The 15,788-nt window shown below is 46.9% G+C and overlaps 1 protein-coding gene across 2 annotated transcripts in view; it reads right to left on the bottom strand.

Moving 5' to 3' along the window:
* Positions 1–15,788, bottom strand: part of LOC144099169 (cytochrome P450 302a1, mitochondrial-like) — a 48,232-nt gene that overhangs the window by 11,239 nt on the left and 21,205 nt on the right. For both annotated transcript variants that reach the window (XM_077632297.1, XM_077632296.1), the window contains exons 5-6: positions 12,217–12,418; positions 7,492–7,648 (exon numbers count right to left, since the gene is read on the bottom strand). In XM_077632297.1, coding sequence (XP_077488423.1) covers positions 7,492–7,648; positions 12,217–12,418 — 359 coding nt within the window. The remainder of the gene's footprint in view (positions 1–7,491; positions 7,649–12,216; positions 12,419–15,788) is intronic.

Below are 15,788 nucleotides of genomic sequence, written 5' to 3'. Positions count from 1 at the left end.
TCCGGTGGATTTAAAGTATAATTGCCCTTTTAATAAACTGCTAACATTTAGTGAATATACACTTGCGGCATTCAGTGCCGCTGCTGCAAAGCTAGCATATGAAGGTGCACTTCTCCCATTCAACCACCGCGGGAATTATTGCTATGACGTCACGAAGTTGCTAGATGAATGTGCGGTCGCAACCGTTAAGAAACTAACATGCATAATGTGCAAAAAACAGACGCCATTAACCAAGACACCAACACTTTATTTGCAAGCAAATTGAATTTTTCAGTAGTCTGTAATTGTGCATGAACTTCAGAATCAATGAAGATGTGGAAATAATTGGTGATTCAACTTGGTGCTTCAAAAGCCAGATCATGTTAGAGCTAATTTTCGGATGAGGAATGGAATATTGGATATTGCCGAAATCTAATTCGAAGGAACAGTAGTTAACCCTTTCTCACAGTGGGCGCGTGACGTAAATTTTGAATTCGTCATGACGTTCGCCTACTTCATTTCACTTAGGCGAACAACATTAAATTTTTGTGAAAAATATACAAGTAGCTTAGGTTTTCTTCTGCTCTACCATGCAAAGTACGAAGTAAGTACTGCTTCTTTTTTGTTGTCTGAAAATTTCGTGCACAAATATCGCTAAACATACCGTTAGAAGAGCAAACACGACACCGCTGGCCAACGCCACTGTCAGCAGAAACCTTGTCGTTCCGTCTTAATTCCTCCAGAGCGCTTAAAAAAAAGTTTGTTCTGCTAACGTCAGACACTGAGCGTTATAATTCAGAGCTCAAGACAGATGCGTCACGATGTTGCCTGCACGCTTCCGACAAAAAAAAAACGCCACGAAAAAGACATTCTAAGCGATATGAGAAATCCATGCTGCTTTCTGTTGCCACGATGTAGGTTACGAGAACCTTTGCAAGAGCCAACTGTTAGGCTACTTTATATTCTGACATCATATGCATATCATTTAGCGTAAGGTCAGTTGTGAGTAGCCCCCGTGTTCGCCTTCCTCTCTGTTGTTCCTCTCCTTGGCGCTAAATAAGATAAATGAGACTAGAACCTACTCCACTCTAAGCAGAATCGGTAATGTTTTTGCATCTCGATCACATTTATTGGATTCTCAAGTGACTAATTAGATAGTCAAAGCACACTGCGACCTTCCGGCGCAAAATTCTCCATCGCTACTTCGTTCTGAAATGCATTCTGGCATGGTGCCCGAGAGGGCACCGATAGCGAACGTTCCATCGCTGCGAGCGGCTCAGCTGCTAATAACGTGCTCGATATTTCGGCTTGAAATGAACCGAGGAATCTGAGGTAAAGTCTAAAAGATGGAATGCACGTGGGCTGGGCATGTAATTTGGAGGCTGGATAACTGACGAATTCCAAGGTGAACGGGGGATTAGGCGGGAAAGAGTCAGCTCGGCAGTTGGGGAAATTGGCGTGAAAATGGCGGCTGCCGGTGGAACGCGAGACACTAGAACGCGACGCCAGGAAGCTTCGAGCTCTTAGCATAGACCATATACACTGGACTAAGTGCGGCGCTTTCTTTTCTAGATTACGGTAGGGTGCGTTCCTTACACAAATACGGCGTTTTTGAGTTGAACATTGGAACTGTTTTCCAGGGTAACTATTTATTGCTTAGCTGTATTGTTAGTCGGGCTATTTGATATTGTTTCATTGCTGCAGACAGCGCTGATGGCGAAAGATTGTAAAATAAGTGCTCAACCTTGTGTATTTCTCTTTCCAGTTTTAGTCGTCCACGCTATTCGCTACGATACAATTATTTTATTGTGTCATGCAGTCTAACGCTACACCCAGCGTCTACTTGCCAATACCTTTAATGTTATACCTCTCTATCGCTGCTGGAGATCGGCTGTTTTTTTTTACATTTGTAAATGAAATCGTCTTTGGTTCAGTTTACTGCATTCTTAATTCCTTTGTCTTGAAAACTTTTAACAACATTTTTTGGGCACAGCGCACGCCACGAATTCAAAATCTACCAGCAGACGAGTGCAGCCTATAAAGAAGCGCGGCCCTTAGTCTAAGCGGCGATGACTTCTTCGAAGTCTATCATGGGTGCAGCATTGCATAAAATCCCAGTTTAAAAATTCACGGTTCAACTCAGTCGTCCCGTCCCGCTCGCCCTTAGCGTCTGTCGCTCAGGTTTCGAGAAATGTTTTTACACAGCTGGAAAACAGCGAAATACCGCGCGCTTCTCTTTCACTGTTCATTTATATTTACTGCAGAATCTTACCTTTAGACCCGTGCCAGGAAAACTAACTGATTATGTGGTCAAAGTTTTACCAAAAATTATTCCTAAACTGCTTGCAGCTGCTTGTAAAATAAATACATCTGGTGGCCTCTACATAATCGTCGCAGATTCACAGCCGAGAACGAAGATCAAAATAGAATTTTGACATTTGACGCATTACCTGGTCAACAGCCAACAAATTTACATCACCTATACATTTTGACTTGCACATCTCACACTCTCCGCAAAATGCGCTTTTATATATAAATTAAATTAAATATCTATTGATATTGTAAGCTGAGCGACCAAGCTTTATTGACACTGCCAACAATGACTCGAAGAACGAACACACCGAATGAGCGTTGACAATCATGATTCACTAATGAGGATGACTTTCACGTGAAACGAAAAGTGATGAAGGGTAATGACAGGTGTGGCTGAAGTTCACGGATATGTTTAAAGCATCAATTAAATGGACATAAAATAATAAATAGCTGCAAGCCGCACTAAAAGGGTTATTTGCGCGTACGAAGTGCTCCTTGCAATAGCTGGGCAGCATTCTTCCAGCCCAGTATGTAACACCTTCAGCGCTAGTGGCGGTCGCAGAAAGCACATTCTTGAAACGTACACAGTACCAACCGAGGCGCGAGTCCGACCAAACTTAGCCCAAAGCGCCTCATTCGGCCTACTCGGCACGTGCTACGCCGACCTGGAAAACATTGTGCTCGGCTGCCTCGGCATAGCTACGCTTTAAGACCGCCTGGGTAGAAAGCTGGTGGGCAGTTGAGAGAGCCTCTCGGCCGAGCATGCTGGGGCCCTCAGCGGGTCGTAGTATGCGCGGAATGGACATTTATCGCCCCCCCCCCCCCTCCCCTCATGAAAGCCAACGCGAAAGTCCAATATGGCGTACGATGTGGGGAGACAGGTCTCTTCCTTCTGAAGAGGAAGAGAGAGAGGTGCCACCATGGGCGTCCGGATGAGGAGGCAAGAGGGGGTGGTGCACCCCCGTGAAAATTTGGACAATAATCCCTTACCTCACACTCTTACCCAAGCGCTTCGTATGTCTCTCTTATTCTGTCGTTTTTTTGTCTTTTTGAGCGCTTTCACTGTCAGAACGGAAAGCCAACTCGCCCACTCACTGCCTTTATCCAATGACTAGTTACTGTACCCGTCTATTTTTAACAGTCTCAGCAAAGGGATTCACTAGAACTTACTGATGGCGGCGTAAACACGGTGGCCATTCTATACCTCCAACAAGAGTTCGTAAACACGGCGACTTGCATTAGCATTTAACGCAATACCAGCTGTGGTTGAAATTCGTATTGCGACCAAGGTACAAGTCTTTTTTTAATTGGTTTTTGGGGAAAAGAAATGGCGCAGTATCTGTCTCATATATCGTTGGACACTTGAACTGCGCCGTAAAGGGAAGGGATAAAGGAGGGAGTTGACGGTACAAGTCTGATGATTTCTTTTTTCGTTATTTTAAAACACAACCCAAGTTTAGCTAGAGACAGTAATAATAACTGGTTTTTGGGGAAAGGAAATGGCGCAGTATCTGTCTCACATATCGGCGGACACCTTAACCGCGCCGTAAGGGAAGGGATAAAGGAGGGAGTGAAAGAAGAAAGGAAGAATAGGTGCCGTAGTGGAGGGCTCCGGAATAATTTCGACCACCTGGGGATGTTTAACGTGCACTGACAGCGCACAGCACACGGGCGCCTTAGCGTTTTTCGTCCATAAAAACGCAGCAGCGGGAACTCCGGATCAGTAGTCGAGCGCTCTAACCACTGAGCCACCGCGGCGGGTTGCACCATATCCACTGATATTGATCCTATGTCGGACAAAAACATTATAACAATGTTACTTTTATTGTTTTAGCCGAGAGTTAATTGTATGTTCTTGGTGTACTTTTTCTAATATTTTCGCAATGTACATATTTAACGATTTTATATCACTATATAAAAATCAGACAAAAATAAATGCAACATTCTCTAAAATGTCAAAGCAACCTCTCACGAGCATGCGGGTCCACCAGTTGTGGCGGTACACAAGTTGACACTTTTCAAAGACGAACTACGCGGGCGGCACTTGAGCTCCACACACAGCACAGCATGGAAATCATACATCCGCCTCCAAACTGGTACTATCGTGCCAAGCCTATACACCCATTACCAACGGGTGGCTGGTGAGTAATAGTGACGAATGGGTAATAAAGAGAACTTCCTAACGAAATATTGGAGCTGTGCATAGAATGCATGGCAGGCACAATATAAGAAATTTAGTTTCAACGTATAGCTAGTCAAATATATTTACTATAAGAACTTAAATATAACATCTGGGACAAACATATTGCACTTTTGTTTATACTTATGATTCCAACATTGTAATAACGTTTAGAGGACTATTTTAAACCAATGTTCATTTGGAACATTAATATAATGTTTTGGCACAACATATAACATAGTATGGTAATTTTTAACAATATATTAACGTTAAAATGTCCCCATATCAAAATAATGTTTAACCTCAATGTTGAATTAACTAATGCTTTCTTTATAACACATAATGTTATTTGATGATGTTATTTAATGATGTTCGACATTAATGTAACATTCCAATGCGGCATTTAACGTCACTGCCATTATTCTAATGTTCGGTGTGACCCGCGACCCATCCACCTCGTACTAACGCTATTGTAATCTAGCGCCCTTCACATGGCGTCCTTTCCGTGCGTATATGTTTGTTCCTGTGAGTGCCTCCTTTAAGTTTTTCGACCGGAGCCTCGGCGCCGTGGTTCAGCGGATAGTGCTCTCGACTGCTGAGCCCGAGTGCGCGGGTTCGATCCCGGCCGATGCGGCCGCGTTTCGATGGAGGCGAAATGCCGAAGGCGCCCATGTACTGTGCGATGTCAGTGCACGGTAAAGAGACCCAGGTGGTCGACATTATCCGGAGCTTTGCACTACTGCGTCCCTCATAGCCAGAGTCGTTTTGGGACTCTAAAGCCCATAAAAAACACACAAAACAAAATTTCCGACCGTAGTGGCGAGTGTCCCTTCCCCTCGGAAGTCGCGCGGCGTTCCTTTCACCCCCAAAGTGCGCACTCGGAGACACTGCGGCAAGTAATCCCTTGCACGCGTGCGCGCCTCTGTGTTTGTTTGTGCTTTGTTGTTTTATTGCGAAAGCAATACTCGCAAGAAAGAATCGAAACACTCTGGTGAGAACTTTCAGGATGGCAGAAAAAACGTCTGAGAATGAACAAACAATGCGAACGATGCAGTCATGGCTGTTTAAACTAGGAACTGAAGAGACAATATCATACGGTCTGATGCTGAGAAGGCACAACCTGTATTTCGTCACTTTGCGGCACTTGCAATTCGTTAAGCGGTTCTGGGCTGACACACTAACCAGTCTGCTGACCTTGCTTCATTTTGTTGCACCCCAGCTCTATTTGAGCTGCAAAGCAGATGCAAAGGCGCGAGCATTGCAGCTCTTGCAGCACGCGAGGTCTTGAGAGACGGGAATTTCGCTGCAGACCTGCATTCTGCTTTACTGATATCGCACGTGTGAACGCCCACTGAAAATGCATACTAGTATTGTATTGCAATGTACATATGGCTTGGAAGCGCGTTTTTAGATCGTTATCGGTTCAAGAACCCTTATTATCGGAAGTATTTCGTTGTTTTTTCTAGAAAATTGAAATTAACCAGCTGCGTTATTTATTTTTGCACTGTGCTTAATCTTGCCTTCATGACAATTTATCAAACAGTTGGGTTTAACTCCTATAAAAAGGGTAGTGAAAACGAGTCAGTGAAAACCAAAAGAAAACCATCACTGAGTCGATATATAATTGCTTATCAATCGACCATAAATGATGGGAAACTTTTTATTAGTAAAGTATAATCACCTATATCGCTTGTTAACGTATCCTTGCTATTATAGTCACGCATTTCTATCCGCCCAACCATCACTGAGGTTATTATTTTGCGCCGGTCACATTTACCTCACATATTGAAAAGCGCGACGTTTCTCGCGGGAGCCCGTCCCTGACAGTGACCTACATTGTCGAGAAGTGCATGGTAGCTTATCAGCACTCCGGCTTTTGACCTCATGGTAGTTGCTAGTAACATCGATAGCTTGTGCGGAGCGCAGCGACAGCCAAGCTACTGAGGATGTGGCAGAACCCGCCTTCATCTACGCTATCGACAATAACCCGTAATAGAATCGCTTGCTTTTGCTCAGCAGCTAGTCTAAGGCTTACCGTAACGCTTGGGTGCTCATTTTGATGTTATGCTTTTAAGTTATCCAAGGCTCACTCTCGCAATTTTCGTCGGGAATGAAGTGGAAGCTGTGGCCGTCGCCACAAAAATAGGGGCCAATTTCTGTGCGTATCAGCATGTCGGCACTGTTTGTTATAAGCCAGAAGTTTCGTTACCGTGCAACCAGTGAATTAATTCTCAAGGAGCGAGAAATGTAGTGGTCATGGACCGTTCACAGCCCACATAAAAAATTCGGTATTCAGATCAGACCAATATGAAATAATGATCCGGCTTGAGGCTACTATAGCTGAGGGCAGCCATTCACAAACGTCTACTTTTAAAAATGAAGATCCCTGACCCGTTATTCACAATGTGAACAAGTGTCTTTTTCAAGGAGCGCTGGGCCTGGACAAGCGGGTACCAACACATAGCACTCCCTGATGTAGAAGAAAAGTCTTGGAGGGAAATAAACCTCACCGTCAACCAGGACTGCTTTAAAGTGCAATCATGGAAGTAGGTATAGACAAGGTTCCGTACCTCTCGACATAATTGAGAGTTAATCCCGCTGGATAGCCGCACCGGTTGCCGAGCTTACAATCTGCCAGCAAAGGTAGTGCACGGGAATCTCTAACGTGAATTAGCTGGCGCGCCTGAATTTGCTTGCTTTCCTCGCCTAGATGCGGATAGGACGCTATCGTCGTTATGTGCTCGCGATAGCGCAAGGCTGTTGAAACCTTAGCAACAGTCCACGGACGTTCACATTAAACTTTTTTGAAAAGAAGCGTATGAAATACAGCATGAAATAAAGCGTATGCAAACCCACCAATGTGAAACAATGATGGTAGCTAGCTGCATACATTTTAGTCTGGAATTCTGGGTCTTGTTTTAGTACACCAGCCACCTTCGACCCCTCAAAGCAGCCCGCTACAGTAACCGATTGGCGGCATTCTGCATTATCCTCAAAGGAGCTTCACTGCAACAACCCACCGTGTCTATGCCAGCCAGGAACATGTCCAGGATCATGGTAAAGATGTCCTTGATGTCGATGCCCGGCGTGGACAGGAACTTTTCGAGCACGGTCCGCTCCCCTCCGGTGTCGGGGCGGGCATCGGCTTCGGCCCTCTCCAGGTACTTGCTCACTATACTGCGCTAACAGAAAACCGAGGGACAAGGCGGACAATGAAAGCGCCGTGAGGTATAGGGTCACAACACGGAAAGACATATGAGTGCGGCAATGTCCACATTGAGCACACATATCTGCATCCCCGGTAAAAAGTTTCCAGAATGCAATGCTTACTTTTCATCCATGTCCTGGTGACTATATGGTGCCCCGGAAACTCTTAATCTCGGCAGGGCGAGCGCAACCCCCGTCCTCATTTAAAATTTATCGTAAGGGTCCCAATATAGATTTCAAAAGCGAAGTACATGCCGTGAAGAGTTTGAAGAAGACTTTACATGAAAATGCTAAGAATTACACTTCGCATCTTTCTAAAAGGAAGCTGCAGTTACAAGAATATCCCTTTCCCTTCTGGATGTTTATGTCACGTAGACAGCAAGTGCGAAAACAATTCCAGCTGCTATTCCTAAATAACTAGGTGTTATAGTATTGTAAAGGGGGCGAGCTTGGAAGCGAATGCCGAAACGGATCACCGACGTGCCCTGAGGAGGGCGCGGGAAGAGGAGCCCCCATGAACGGACAGTACAGGTTGCTGGCGGGAGTAAGACTGGCTCCTCTCCTTGAAAAGCTGGGGAGCGTTTATTATCTTTTCCCTCTCCTTTTTCCCCCGTGCAGCTGTGCGCCTCTGAGAAGGCGCCTGCGGTGTCCTTGGCGCCTGCTGCCTTGGGGAATCGTCACACCCCTCCCTTTCTTATGAAACCCGGCACTGGGGACGAGCGGTGCCTTGTTTACGCCTCTGTAGTCAGTAGTAGATAACAGGCTTCCGGACCCGGGAAGACCGACGAGGCTGGGGGTGCAAAGGGGCCGCACTTGACTGCTGTTGCTGCGCCGAGGCTGTTGTAGACGGCTCGGTGTTTAATGAGCAGCCTGGCGGGGACAGCTGCTCCGGGTCCGTTGCCGATGCTAGTGCAGGAAGAGGCTACTCGTCGTCTGGGAGAACGCCGGGCGTCCTTCGCGGTCGCACGTGGTCCGCGTGCCTGTTCCACAGCGTTCTGTCTTCGAGTTGTCGATGTTTGTTTGGAAATCTCCGGGACCTGCCTTCTTGAGTTTCCCCTTAATTGTTTGCACGACGCGTTCCGCTGCTCCGTTCGATGCTTGGTGGTATGGCGGAATCAAGATTAAAATAACAATAATTGGATTTTGGGAAAGGAAAATGGCGCAGTATCTGTCTCATTTATCGTTGGACACCCGGTCATCTTTACCACACCTGGGTCAGTTTCATGAAGTAGGTCAAGAACTTGTATTTGTAAGTTCTTCATTTGTAGTTATTTAGGAACGACGACTCGTGTTCTTCGCAGCACGCAGTTCTCATAAACATTAAACTCTGTACGATTCTTCTGAAGTAGTGTCCAACCACTTCCTCTTGGCAGCTCGTCACCAGTAAGGAGCGCCAGCCGTAGGCGTGGCATAACAGGATCACGATTTGTAGCTTTGGCGATGGCGGATGGCGAAAGAAGTTGAGGATACGAACTTTCAAGCATGAAGATATCAGCAGGCTTGGGTACTGTGCCTGGATCTGTAGGAAGCGGAAGCCGGCTCAGCGAGTCGGCGTTGCTGATGCTGGTGCCAGGGCCGTACACAAGCGTATGCTTGTACGCTGACAGGGTAATTGCCCAGCGCATCATTCTCGGTGATGATCTGTCGGGAATAGGCTTTTCCTGAGCGAGAAGCGTACCAGAAGTGGTTTGTGATCAGTTAGCACTACAATATCTTGCCCCCAGAGATACTGAGGAAACTTCGATACCCCAAGAATTAAAGCAAGGGCTTCTTTGTGCAGCTGACTGTAATTCTTTTCTACTGGTAGAAGGCTTCTCGATGCGAAGGCAATGGGATGTTCCCCTGTTTCATCTCGGTGTGCGAGAACAGCTCCGATTCCGTACGGTGAAGATCCGCAACTGAGAACGATTTGCTTGTAAGAATCGAAATGATGCAGTACCGGCGCAGAAGTCAGGAGAACTTTACTTTCTCTGAAAGCTTGTTCCTCTACGCTTGTCCACTTCCAAGGAGTTTCTTTTGTAAGTAGCAGATTCGAGGGCCGGAGAACTGTCTAAAGGTTAGGCAGAAAACGCCTGTAGAAATTAATGAGTCCAGGTGGCTTTGACGTTGATTGACGTCCTTGGGACATGGAGCATTCACGACAGCTTCTATTTTCTTTGGTAACGGCCTCAGTCTGTCAGCGCTTATGACATGGCCCAGGTACTCAACTTCTGTCGCTAGAAATTAACACTTCTCTAGCTTCTGCTTGAGGTCTGCTTCTTGTATATGCTGTACCACACTAGCTACGTAACTCAATTTATCTGCGTCGTCCAATCCCGTTACCAAGATGTCATCAAAGTACAGGTTAACATGGCGCATGTCTTGTAGCAAGTTTTCCATTTCTCTCTGGAATATGGCCGGCGCTGAACCTGCTCCGAAAGGTAGTCTGGTGTACTGGAAGAGGCCCTGAGGCGTATTGATGGTCACTGGCCTCTGTGAGCTCGTGTCAAGTTCTGCCTGCTGGTAAGCGTCTTTCAGGTCCAGCCTCGTAAACTTTTTTCCACCTGAAAGTTTCGGCCAGAGGTCCTCGACTCGCTGCTCAGGATATTTTTCCAGCACTGCGGCACCATTAATTGTGACCTTGAAGTCGCCACATATGCGCACGCGGCAGTCTTGCTTGAGCACAGGAACAATTGGGGCCGCCCACTCAGACGTTCTGATGGGTGTAAGTACCCCTTCTCATTGCATTCTTTGCAATTATTCTGCAACTTTGTCTTGCAATGCGAACGGAATTGTTCGTGGTTTGAAGAATTTAGGAGCTGAATCTTCCTTGAGAAAAATTTTGGCTTTCACGCCTTTGAATGCTCCTAGTCCCTTACAAATGAGGATGAATTTATGGTTTATGATTTATGGGGGTTTAACGTGCCAAAGCGACTCAGGCTATGAGGGACGCCGTAGTGAAGGGCTCCGGAGATTTCGACCACATGGGCTTCTTTAACGTGCGCAGACATCGCACCGTACACGGGCCTCTAGAATTTCGCCTCCATCGAAATTCGACCGCCGTGGCCGGGATCGAACCCGCGTCTTTCGGGTCAGCAGCCGAGTGCCATAATAACTGAGCCACCGCAGCGGCTGCTTCAACTAGTAATTGCATGTATATAATGTTTACCTATTATTTAATTGTGGTTTTATTTCTATACCACAACCCATAGGGTTTTATTTGCCTACCAACTGTCCCCGGATGGGTGCCCCTTGTTGTCGGGAGTATATATAGCGGAACGAATCTATATATTGCATATGGCGCCACAAGACTCAATGCGAGATGTGCTGTTTTCTAGTTACTGCCACAGATGGCGCTGTGATCGTTGGGTGGTAGCAGACCCCACAAAATCTCGAAGCGTGATGAGTAGTTGCCGCCACAGATGGCGCTGTGATCTGAGGGTGGTACAGACCTCACGAAATCTCGAAACGTGATAAGAGCTTACGCTCTTAAAACATGCATTTACTTTTTCTGCATAATGCAATCATTTAATATTGGGCATTAAGCAGGAAGCGTAAATATTGTGAGTATTTGAATACATTTGCGCAGCCTTAGGCGTGAACTCGTGATATGCTTTGAGAATGTAACAGTAACATGGAAAGAAGGCCAGCCGTGAGTCTGCTATATGCAGTTGTCGCCGGTTTACATCGCCAACACTGTATCCAACCCTTATCTTCGCTGTAGGAGTGGCGTGACGCTACACTGTACTCGACACTCCAGCGAGCAAAGAAAGACTCTGTTTGCGGTGCAATGCGACCGGCGGAGCGATAGGACCATCCGAAGCTGCCCTTGAATTCTGTGCCACGAGATTGCGGCGCAGCGATATTTCTTTCTATCTTTATCCGCAGTCTGGCTTGACGAGGGTCCCTCTTGCCGCTATCGTGCACTTCTTTTCATGCAGTACGTCTTTCATATCTCTTTACCTCCTCTCGGTTGCACATCCCGTTGCCTTGTGCCGCATTTAACATATGTGGTGTTTCTAAGTAAATACGCACAGGGTTGGCCAAAGTCACCAGACCACGGGGTCTGCTCTGGAGTCCTGTAGTAGGACATTTACAACATCCTCGAAGCTCAAGATTTCTGGAGGGTGAGGAATAAAATCATCCTAACTCCTTAGACCCTCAGTAGGTTTTTAGGCGCCATAAAACCTCTCTATACTGCTTAAACATAGACCCTGTGACATGGAAAATTTTGACCAACACTTTACATTTAACTTAGCAACTTATGCCCGCAGAATATATTTGACGAGCTGAAGAATCCGCTATGCGAATGCAGAAAGCAAACTGTAAAAACTTCACCAAAGTAAAGGAGCGGCATAAGCTCGTGCCAATGACATGCGCGATGATACCGGCAGCACACTACGAAGGTCGATACACATGTACCTCACTCCGGGCATTCTCGGTAGAAGAGGGAAGACGGTTCTTGGAAACACAAATTTGAACATCGGGAGGAAGGAACGCTGTAGCGCCTAACAGTGTGGCGTGAAACGCGCAGTCACGTGCGTGCACTTTTTCTTCACCTGGCCATGAAGTCCTGTGATTCGACGAGCTTCCGGTAGGCGGGCGTGTTCCACACCTTCCAGAAGGGCAGTCCGTTCTCCGTCACCATGATGATGCGGTGTGTCTCCGAGGCGGCCTCCACGAGCCGCTGCTGCTCCGAGTCGCTGCTCAGGTCCCGCTGCAGGCACCCCAGTCTAGCGTTCAGCGCCAGCACACCCGTGCCTGCAACGCACATAGACCATGGTGCCGTTTGGTTAGGTGGGTGGATGTGGAGCAGTGAATCGAGGGTGGCTGCGGGTGTGTGGATAGCGGCCTAGCAAAGGATGCGGTGGGGTTACGGCTTATGGAGGTGCTTTTGGAGGGCGGAGGCCCATCGATTAGTCTGGAGGCTTTACTAGAGCAGATACCAGCTTCCCGGGGGTGGGGGTAGAGTTAGGGAAGGAGGGGTCACAGTAGTATTTCTTTCTTAGTAAAAGTGGAATTTAAGGCAGTGTTGGGTTCTCAGAAGCACATGACAGTTTCGTTCTGGAGTCTGCATGGGTTACCTACGTCAATAATTTGGCCTCAGTATTAAAAAAATGTTGTAATGCTCTACCAATGAAGACCAAGAAACAGGGTTGTGATGACAGTGTTAAACCACGTATGGCATCTTCAAAGCACACGGAGACCGCAGTAGACAAAACGTAGCTGGTGGAACAAAAAGTCAAACACGCTATACTCGTTGCCAGAACCGAAACATGCCAGCACCTGCGTATAACCACGGCCGTTAACACAACATAGCAGGAGTTTCAGCCACGCAACTAACGCGCCGGCTTAATTTTTGCCTCAGTGAGTCACGCCTTGCTCTCGGAGCGGACTATGAGAAAGCATTCCATGCGCAGTCAAGCTTGTGATGTCACCCTTGTAATGAAAGCGTGTTGTGTGGAAGAAAGGGCACCTCGACGTAACTCACTTCTGAATACGCATCAAGTATCATTGCACCACGAGTTCATGCGCTAGCACTAAAGGAGCCTGTCACCGGTGCTCACCTGCCTCTGCCTGAGCTGACAGACTAGCTTCTCTCTTCTATCCCAGTACAAAAGGCAACGCTCGGTTACGAATGGATTGCGTTTGTCCTTTGAATGAGCCGTGAACACTGAGTGCACCACCCGCTGAGCGCGGCGCTAAGGCAAACCAGGTTCACGTACCTTCGGTTACGTAAACTTTCCTCTTGAGCCGAGCCATTGGACAGCGGATAGACTGAAGAAAGGCCAGCTGCTTCTGATATCCCTGTCTCGCTTTTGGCGGTCATGGTCGCGCATCTTCCGAGACGTCTTGCGCAACAGACCGTCTCCCGATGCGACAAAATGACGGAGCATTCACGAGCGTACCATGTATGCTCGCTTGTAAGATGATCATTGTATAGAGCTGATTATATTCAAAGGCTCTCTGATGCGCGATATTGCATCTGCTATTTCAAGCCAACAATTAGCACGCACGTCTTGACTGAAGTTGTCGCTTCTGAAGCAAAGGTGATGCAAAGTCTGCCCTTCAGTGCCTGTCTGTGCATCCTTCGATAGTGCATGCCTTTTTGATTGCGATAGCATTATAGGTCTCGTTCACGAGAAAAGCCGGCGTTCATCAGTCCGTGTCACGAAAAAACAGGTTCCACTTTCCTGCACGGGCAGCAGGCCGCAATGCAATAATTAAAATAGACTGAATGCATTTGCTAACTGCCCACAGTGGCACAGCGCATCGTTTGTGGAGCGATAGGCAGCCCCTCAAAGAAGTATATGTGCAAAAATGGGCCTTAAGGAAACTCGGGAAGAGTGACCCGAGTCTCACAAGCCCCCGGCGTTGGTTGTTTTTAAAAAAGCTACCAGCCGGGGCAGTGGCACATTGCTTAACCTCTGCAACACCAAGCCAGTAGTGGTATGAGGATCGCCTTCAATCTGCGAGTATGAATCTATGAGAGGGAGGGGTCTCTAACGCTCGCACTATCGAGGGAGGGATGGAGGGAGGGATCTCTAAGGCTGTCGCATTTTACTTTTAAAAGTTGGTGAAGCGTCTTCCAAGGTTTTTTTAACGCGCTTTTTTTAGCACCACAGAGTTGTTTTTTTTTTACACCAAGTTTTTTTTTTAACCCATTAAAACGTCGATACCAACTTCGCCTTCAGAGGCGCTTATTTTGAAACCACATGAGGCTTACATGTACGACCTGAAGAAAAAAAAACGCTGCTTGTACGGTCGTAATAACTAATTTTCAGGCATGCTTAGAAAAATTGACTGGGGCTTAGGTAAGGTTAAGCCTGGATATCTCGAAGCGAAAAGGTTCGGTGATGCTTATGGTTTAGCTTATGGTTATGCTTTGCTGCGTCGTTTAGCGAGACGTTCTTCTCGTTGTTCAGGTGTCTCCGACGCTCGTTGAGCTTTCTTTCAGCCTTTCATTTCTTCGCTCCTTTTCAGCCAACTTCTGTATCGGTAGTATCACTCTCTTCTCCTTCCATGTTGAATGCGCACGCCTATTCTCCGGCAAGCGGTTATATAGTCGGCCTCCGCGATAAACACGCGTTTGCGACGGACGTCAAACGATGACGCATAGCGCGCGGTAGTGGCCACCTGCGTCGCGCGTGACGTCACGCGCGGCAGCGGCGAAAGGTCAGGAGACGGAGTCGGCGGCGGCAACCTGCACCGTGCGTGACGTCACTCGTGCTCCGACATACACCGGCTAGCGTAGTGAAGCTTTTCGCTTTAATATGGTTTTTGAGACCTTGTTCGCTTTCTCTCTTTTCTTAAACATCGCATGTTGAAAATCGATCGCCAAAGATCTTTTTTTCTTCCTAATATCACGCTAAGAGGGCCTTTCCATCTGACTTTTAGCATATAAGCTGATGTCAGCTCCAGCGCAAAGCCACGTTACATTGCTTGACAATACCTGCACATAGTATTCTAACTCAAACTGACGTTTGGGCTATGAGTAGAGTTCCCGAAATATACGCGACCCAAAAGCTAAACCTACAAGCCAGTGTGCTTATTTGTGAACTAAATAAACTCCAATGAGTGGAGATAAATTACTACGCACTAGAGAACAGGCTGCAGGGAAGTCAGTACAGCGATTTAAACATTGGCACTTGCCACTGGTGGCCCTGAGGGAGACCAGAAAAAAGCCGCCATGTTCTGCCCTGATGTGCTAGCAGCAGATGACGGAATGCAAACACGGAAAGATGGTGGTGATTTGAGGAGTTGCAGGTATAGCTTGGTCATATTCGGAGCAAGAATGGCGGCTCCAGCTGCAAATAATGCAGTTAAAGGTCGACTAAACAGTAATCTGAACTCGTCTTTTTACCGCGGGAACTCGATCTACACGTTCCGAGCATTCTTAGTAACTTCGAATCATTGTCTTGTGTGACCAATTTCCTTAATTTGAATAGGATTAAAGGTTCCGGCTCCCACCTTTTTTTTTTTTGAACTCAACGCTGAAGCTAGGAGGAGTCAACTAACGAGTGCCTTTCAGCCAGTCCCGAGGCTGCTTCCCTTTCAATTTTGTTTTGTCTTTTAGGTTTCTGCGAATAAATAGTTTCAGTCGCAGACGACGTAGCCGTAAATTAGGCCC

The sequence above is a fragment of the Amblyomma americanum genome, chromosome 7 (assembly GCF_052857255.1).
Source record: "Amblyomma americanum isolate KBUSLIRL-KWMA chromosome 7, ASM5285725v1, whole genome shotgun sequence".
NCBI classification, from domain to species: domain Eukaryota; kingdom Metazoa; phylum Arthropoda; class Arachnida; order Ixodida; family Ixodidae; genus Amblyomma; species Amblyomma americanum.
Note: the sequence above shows the minus strand (reverse complement) of the source record. Positions and strands in the feature narration are given on the sequence as shown.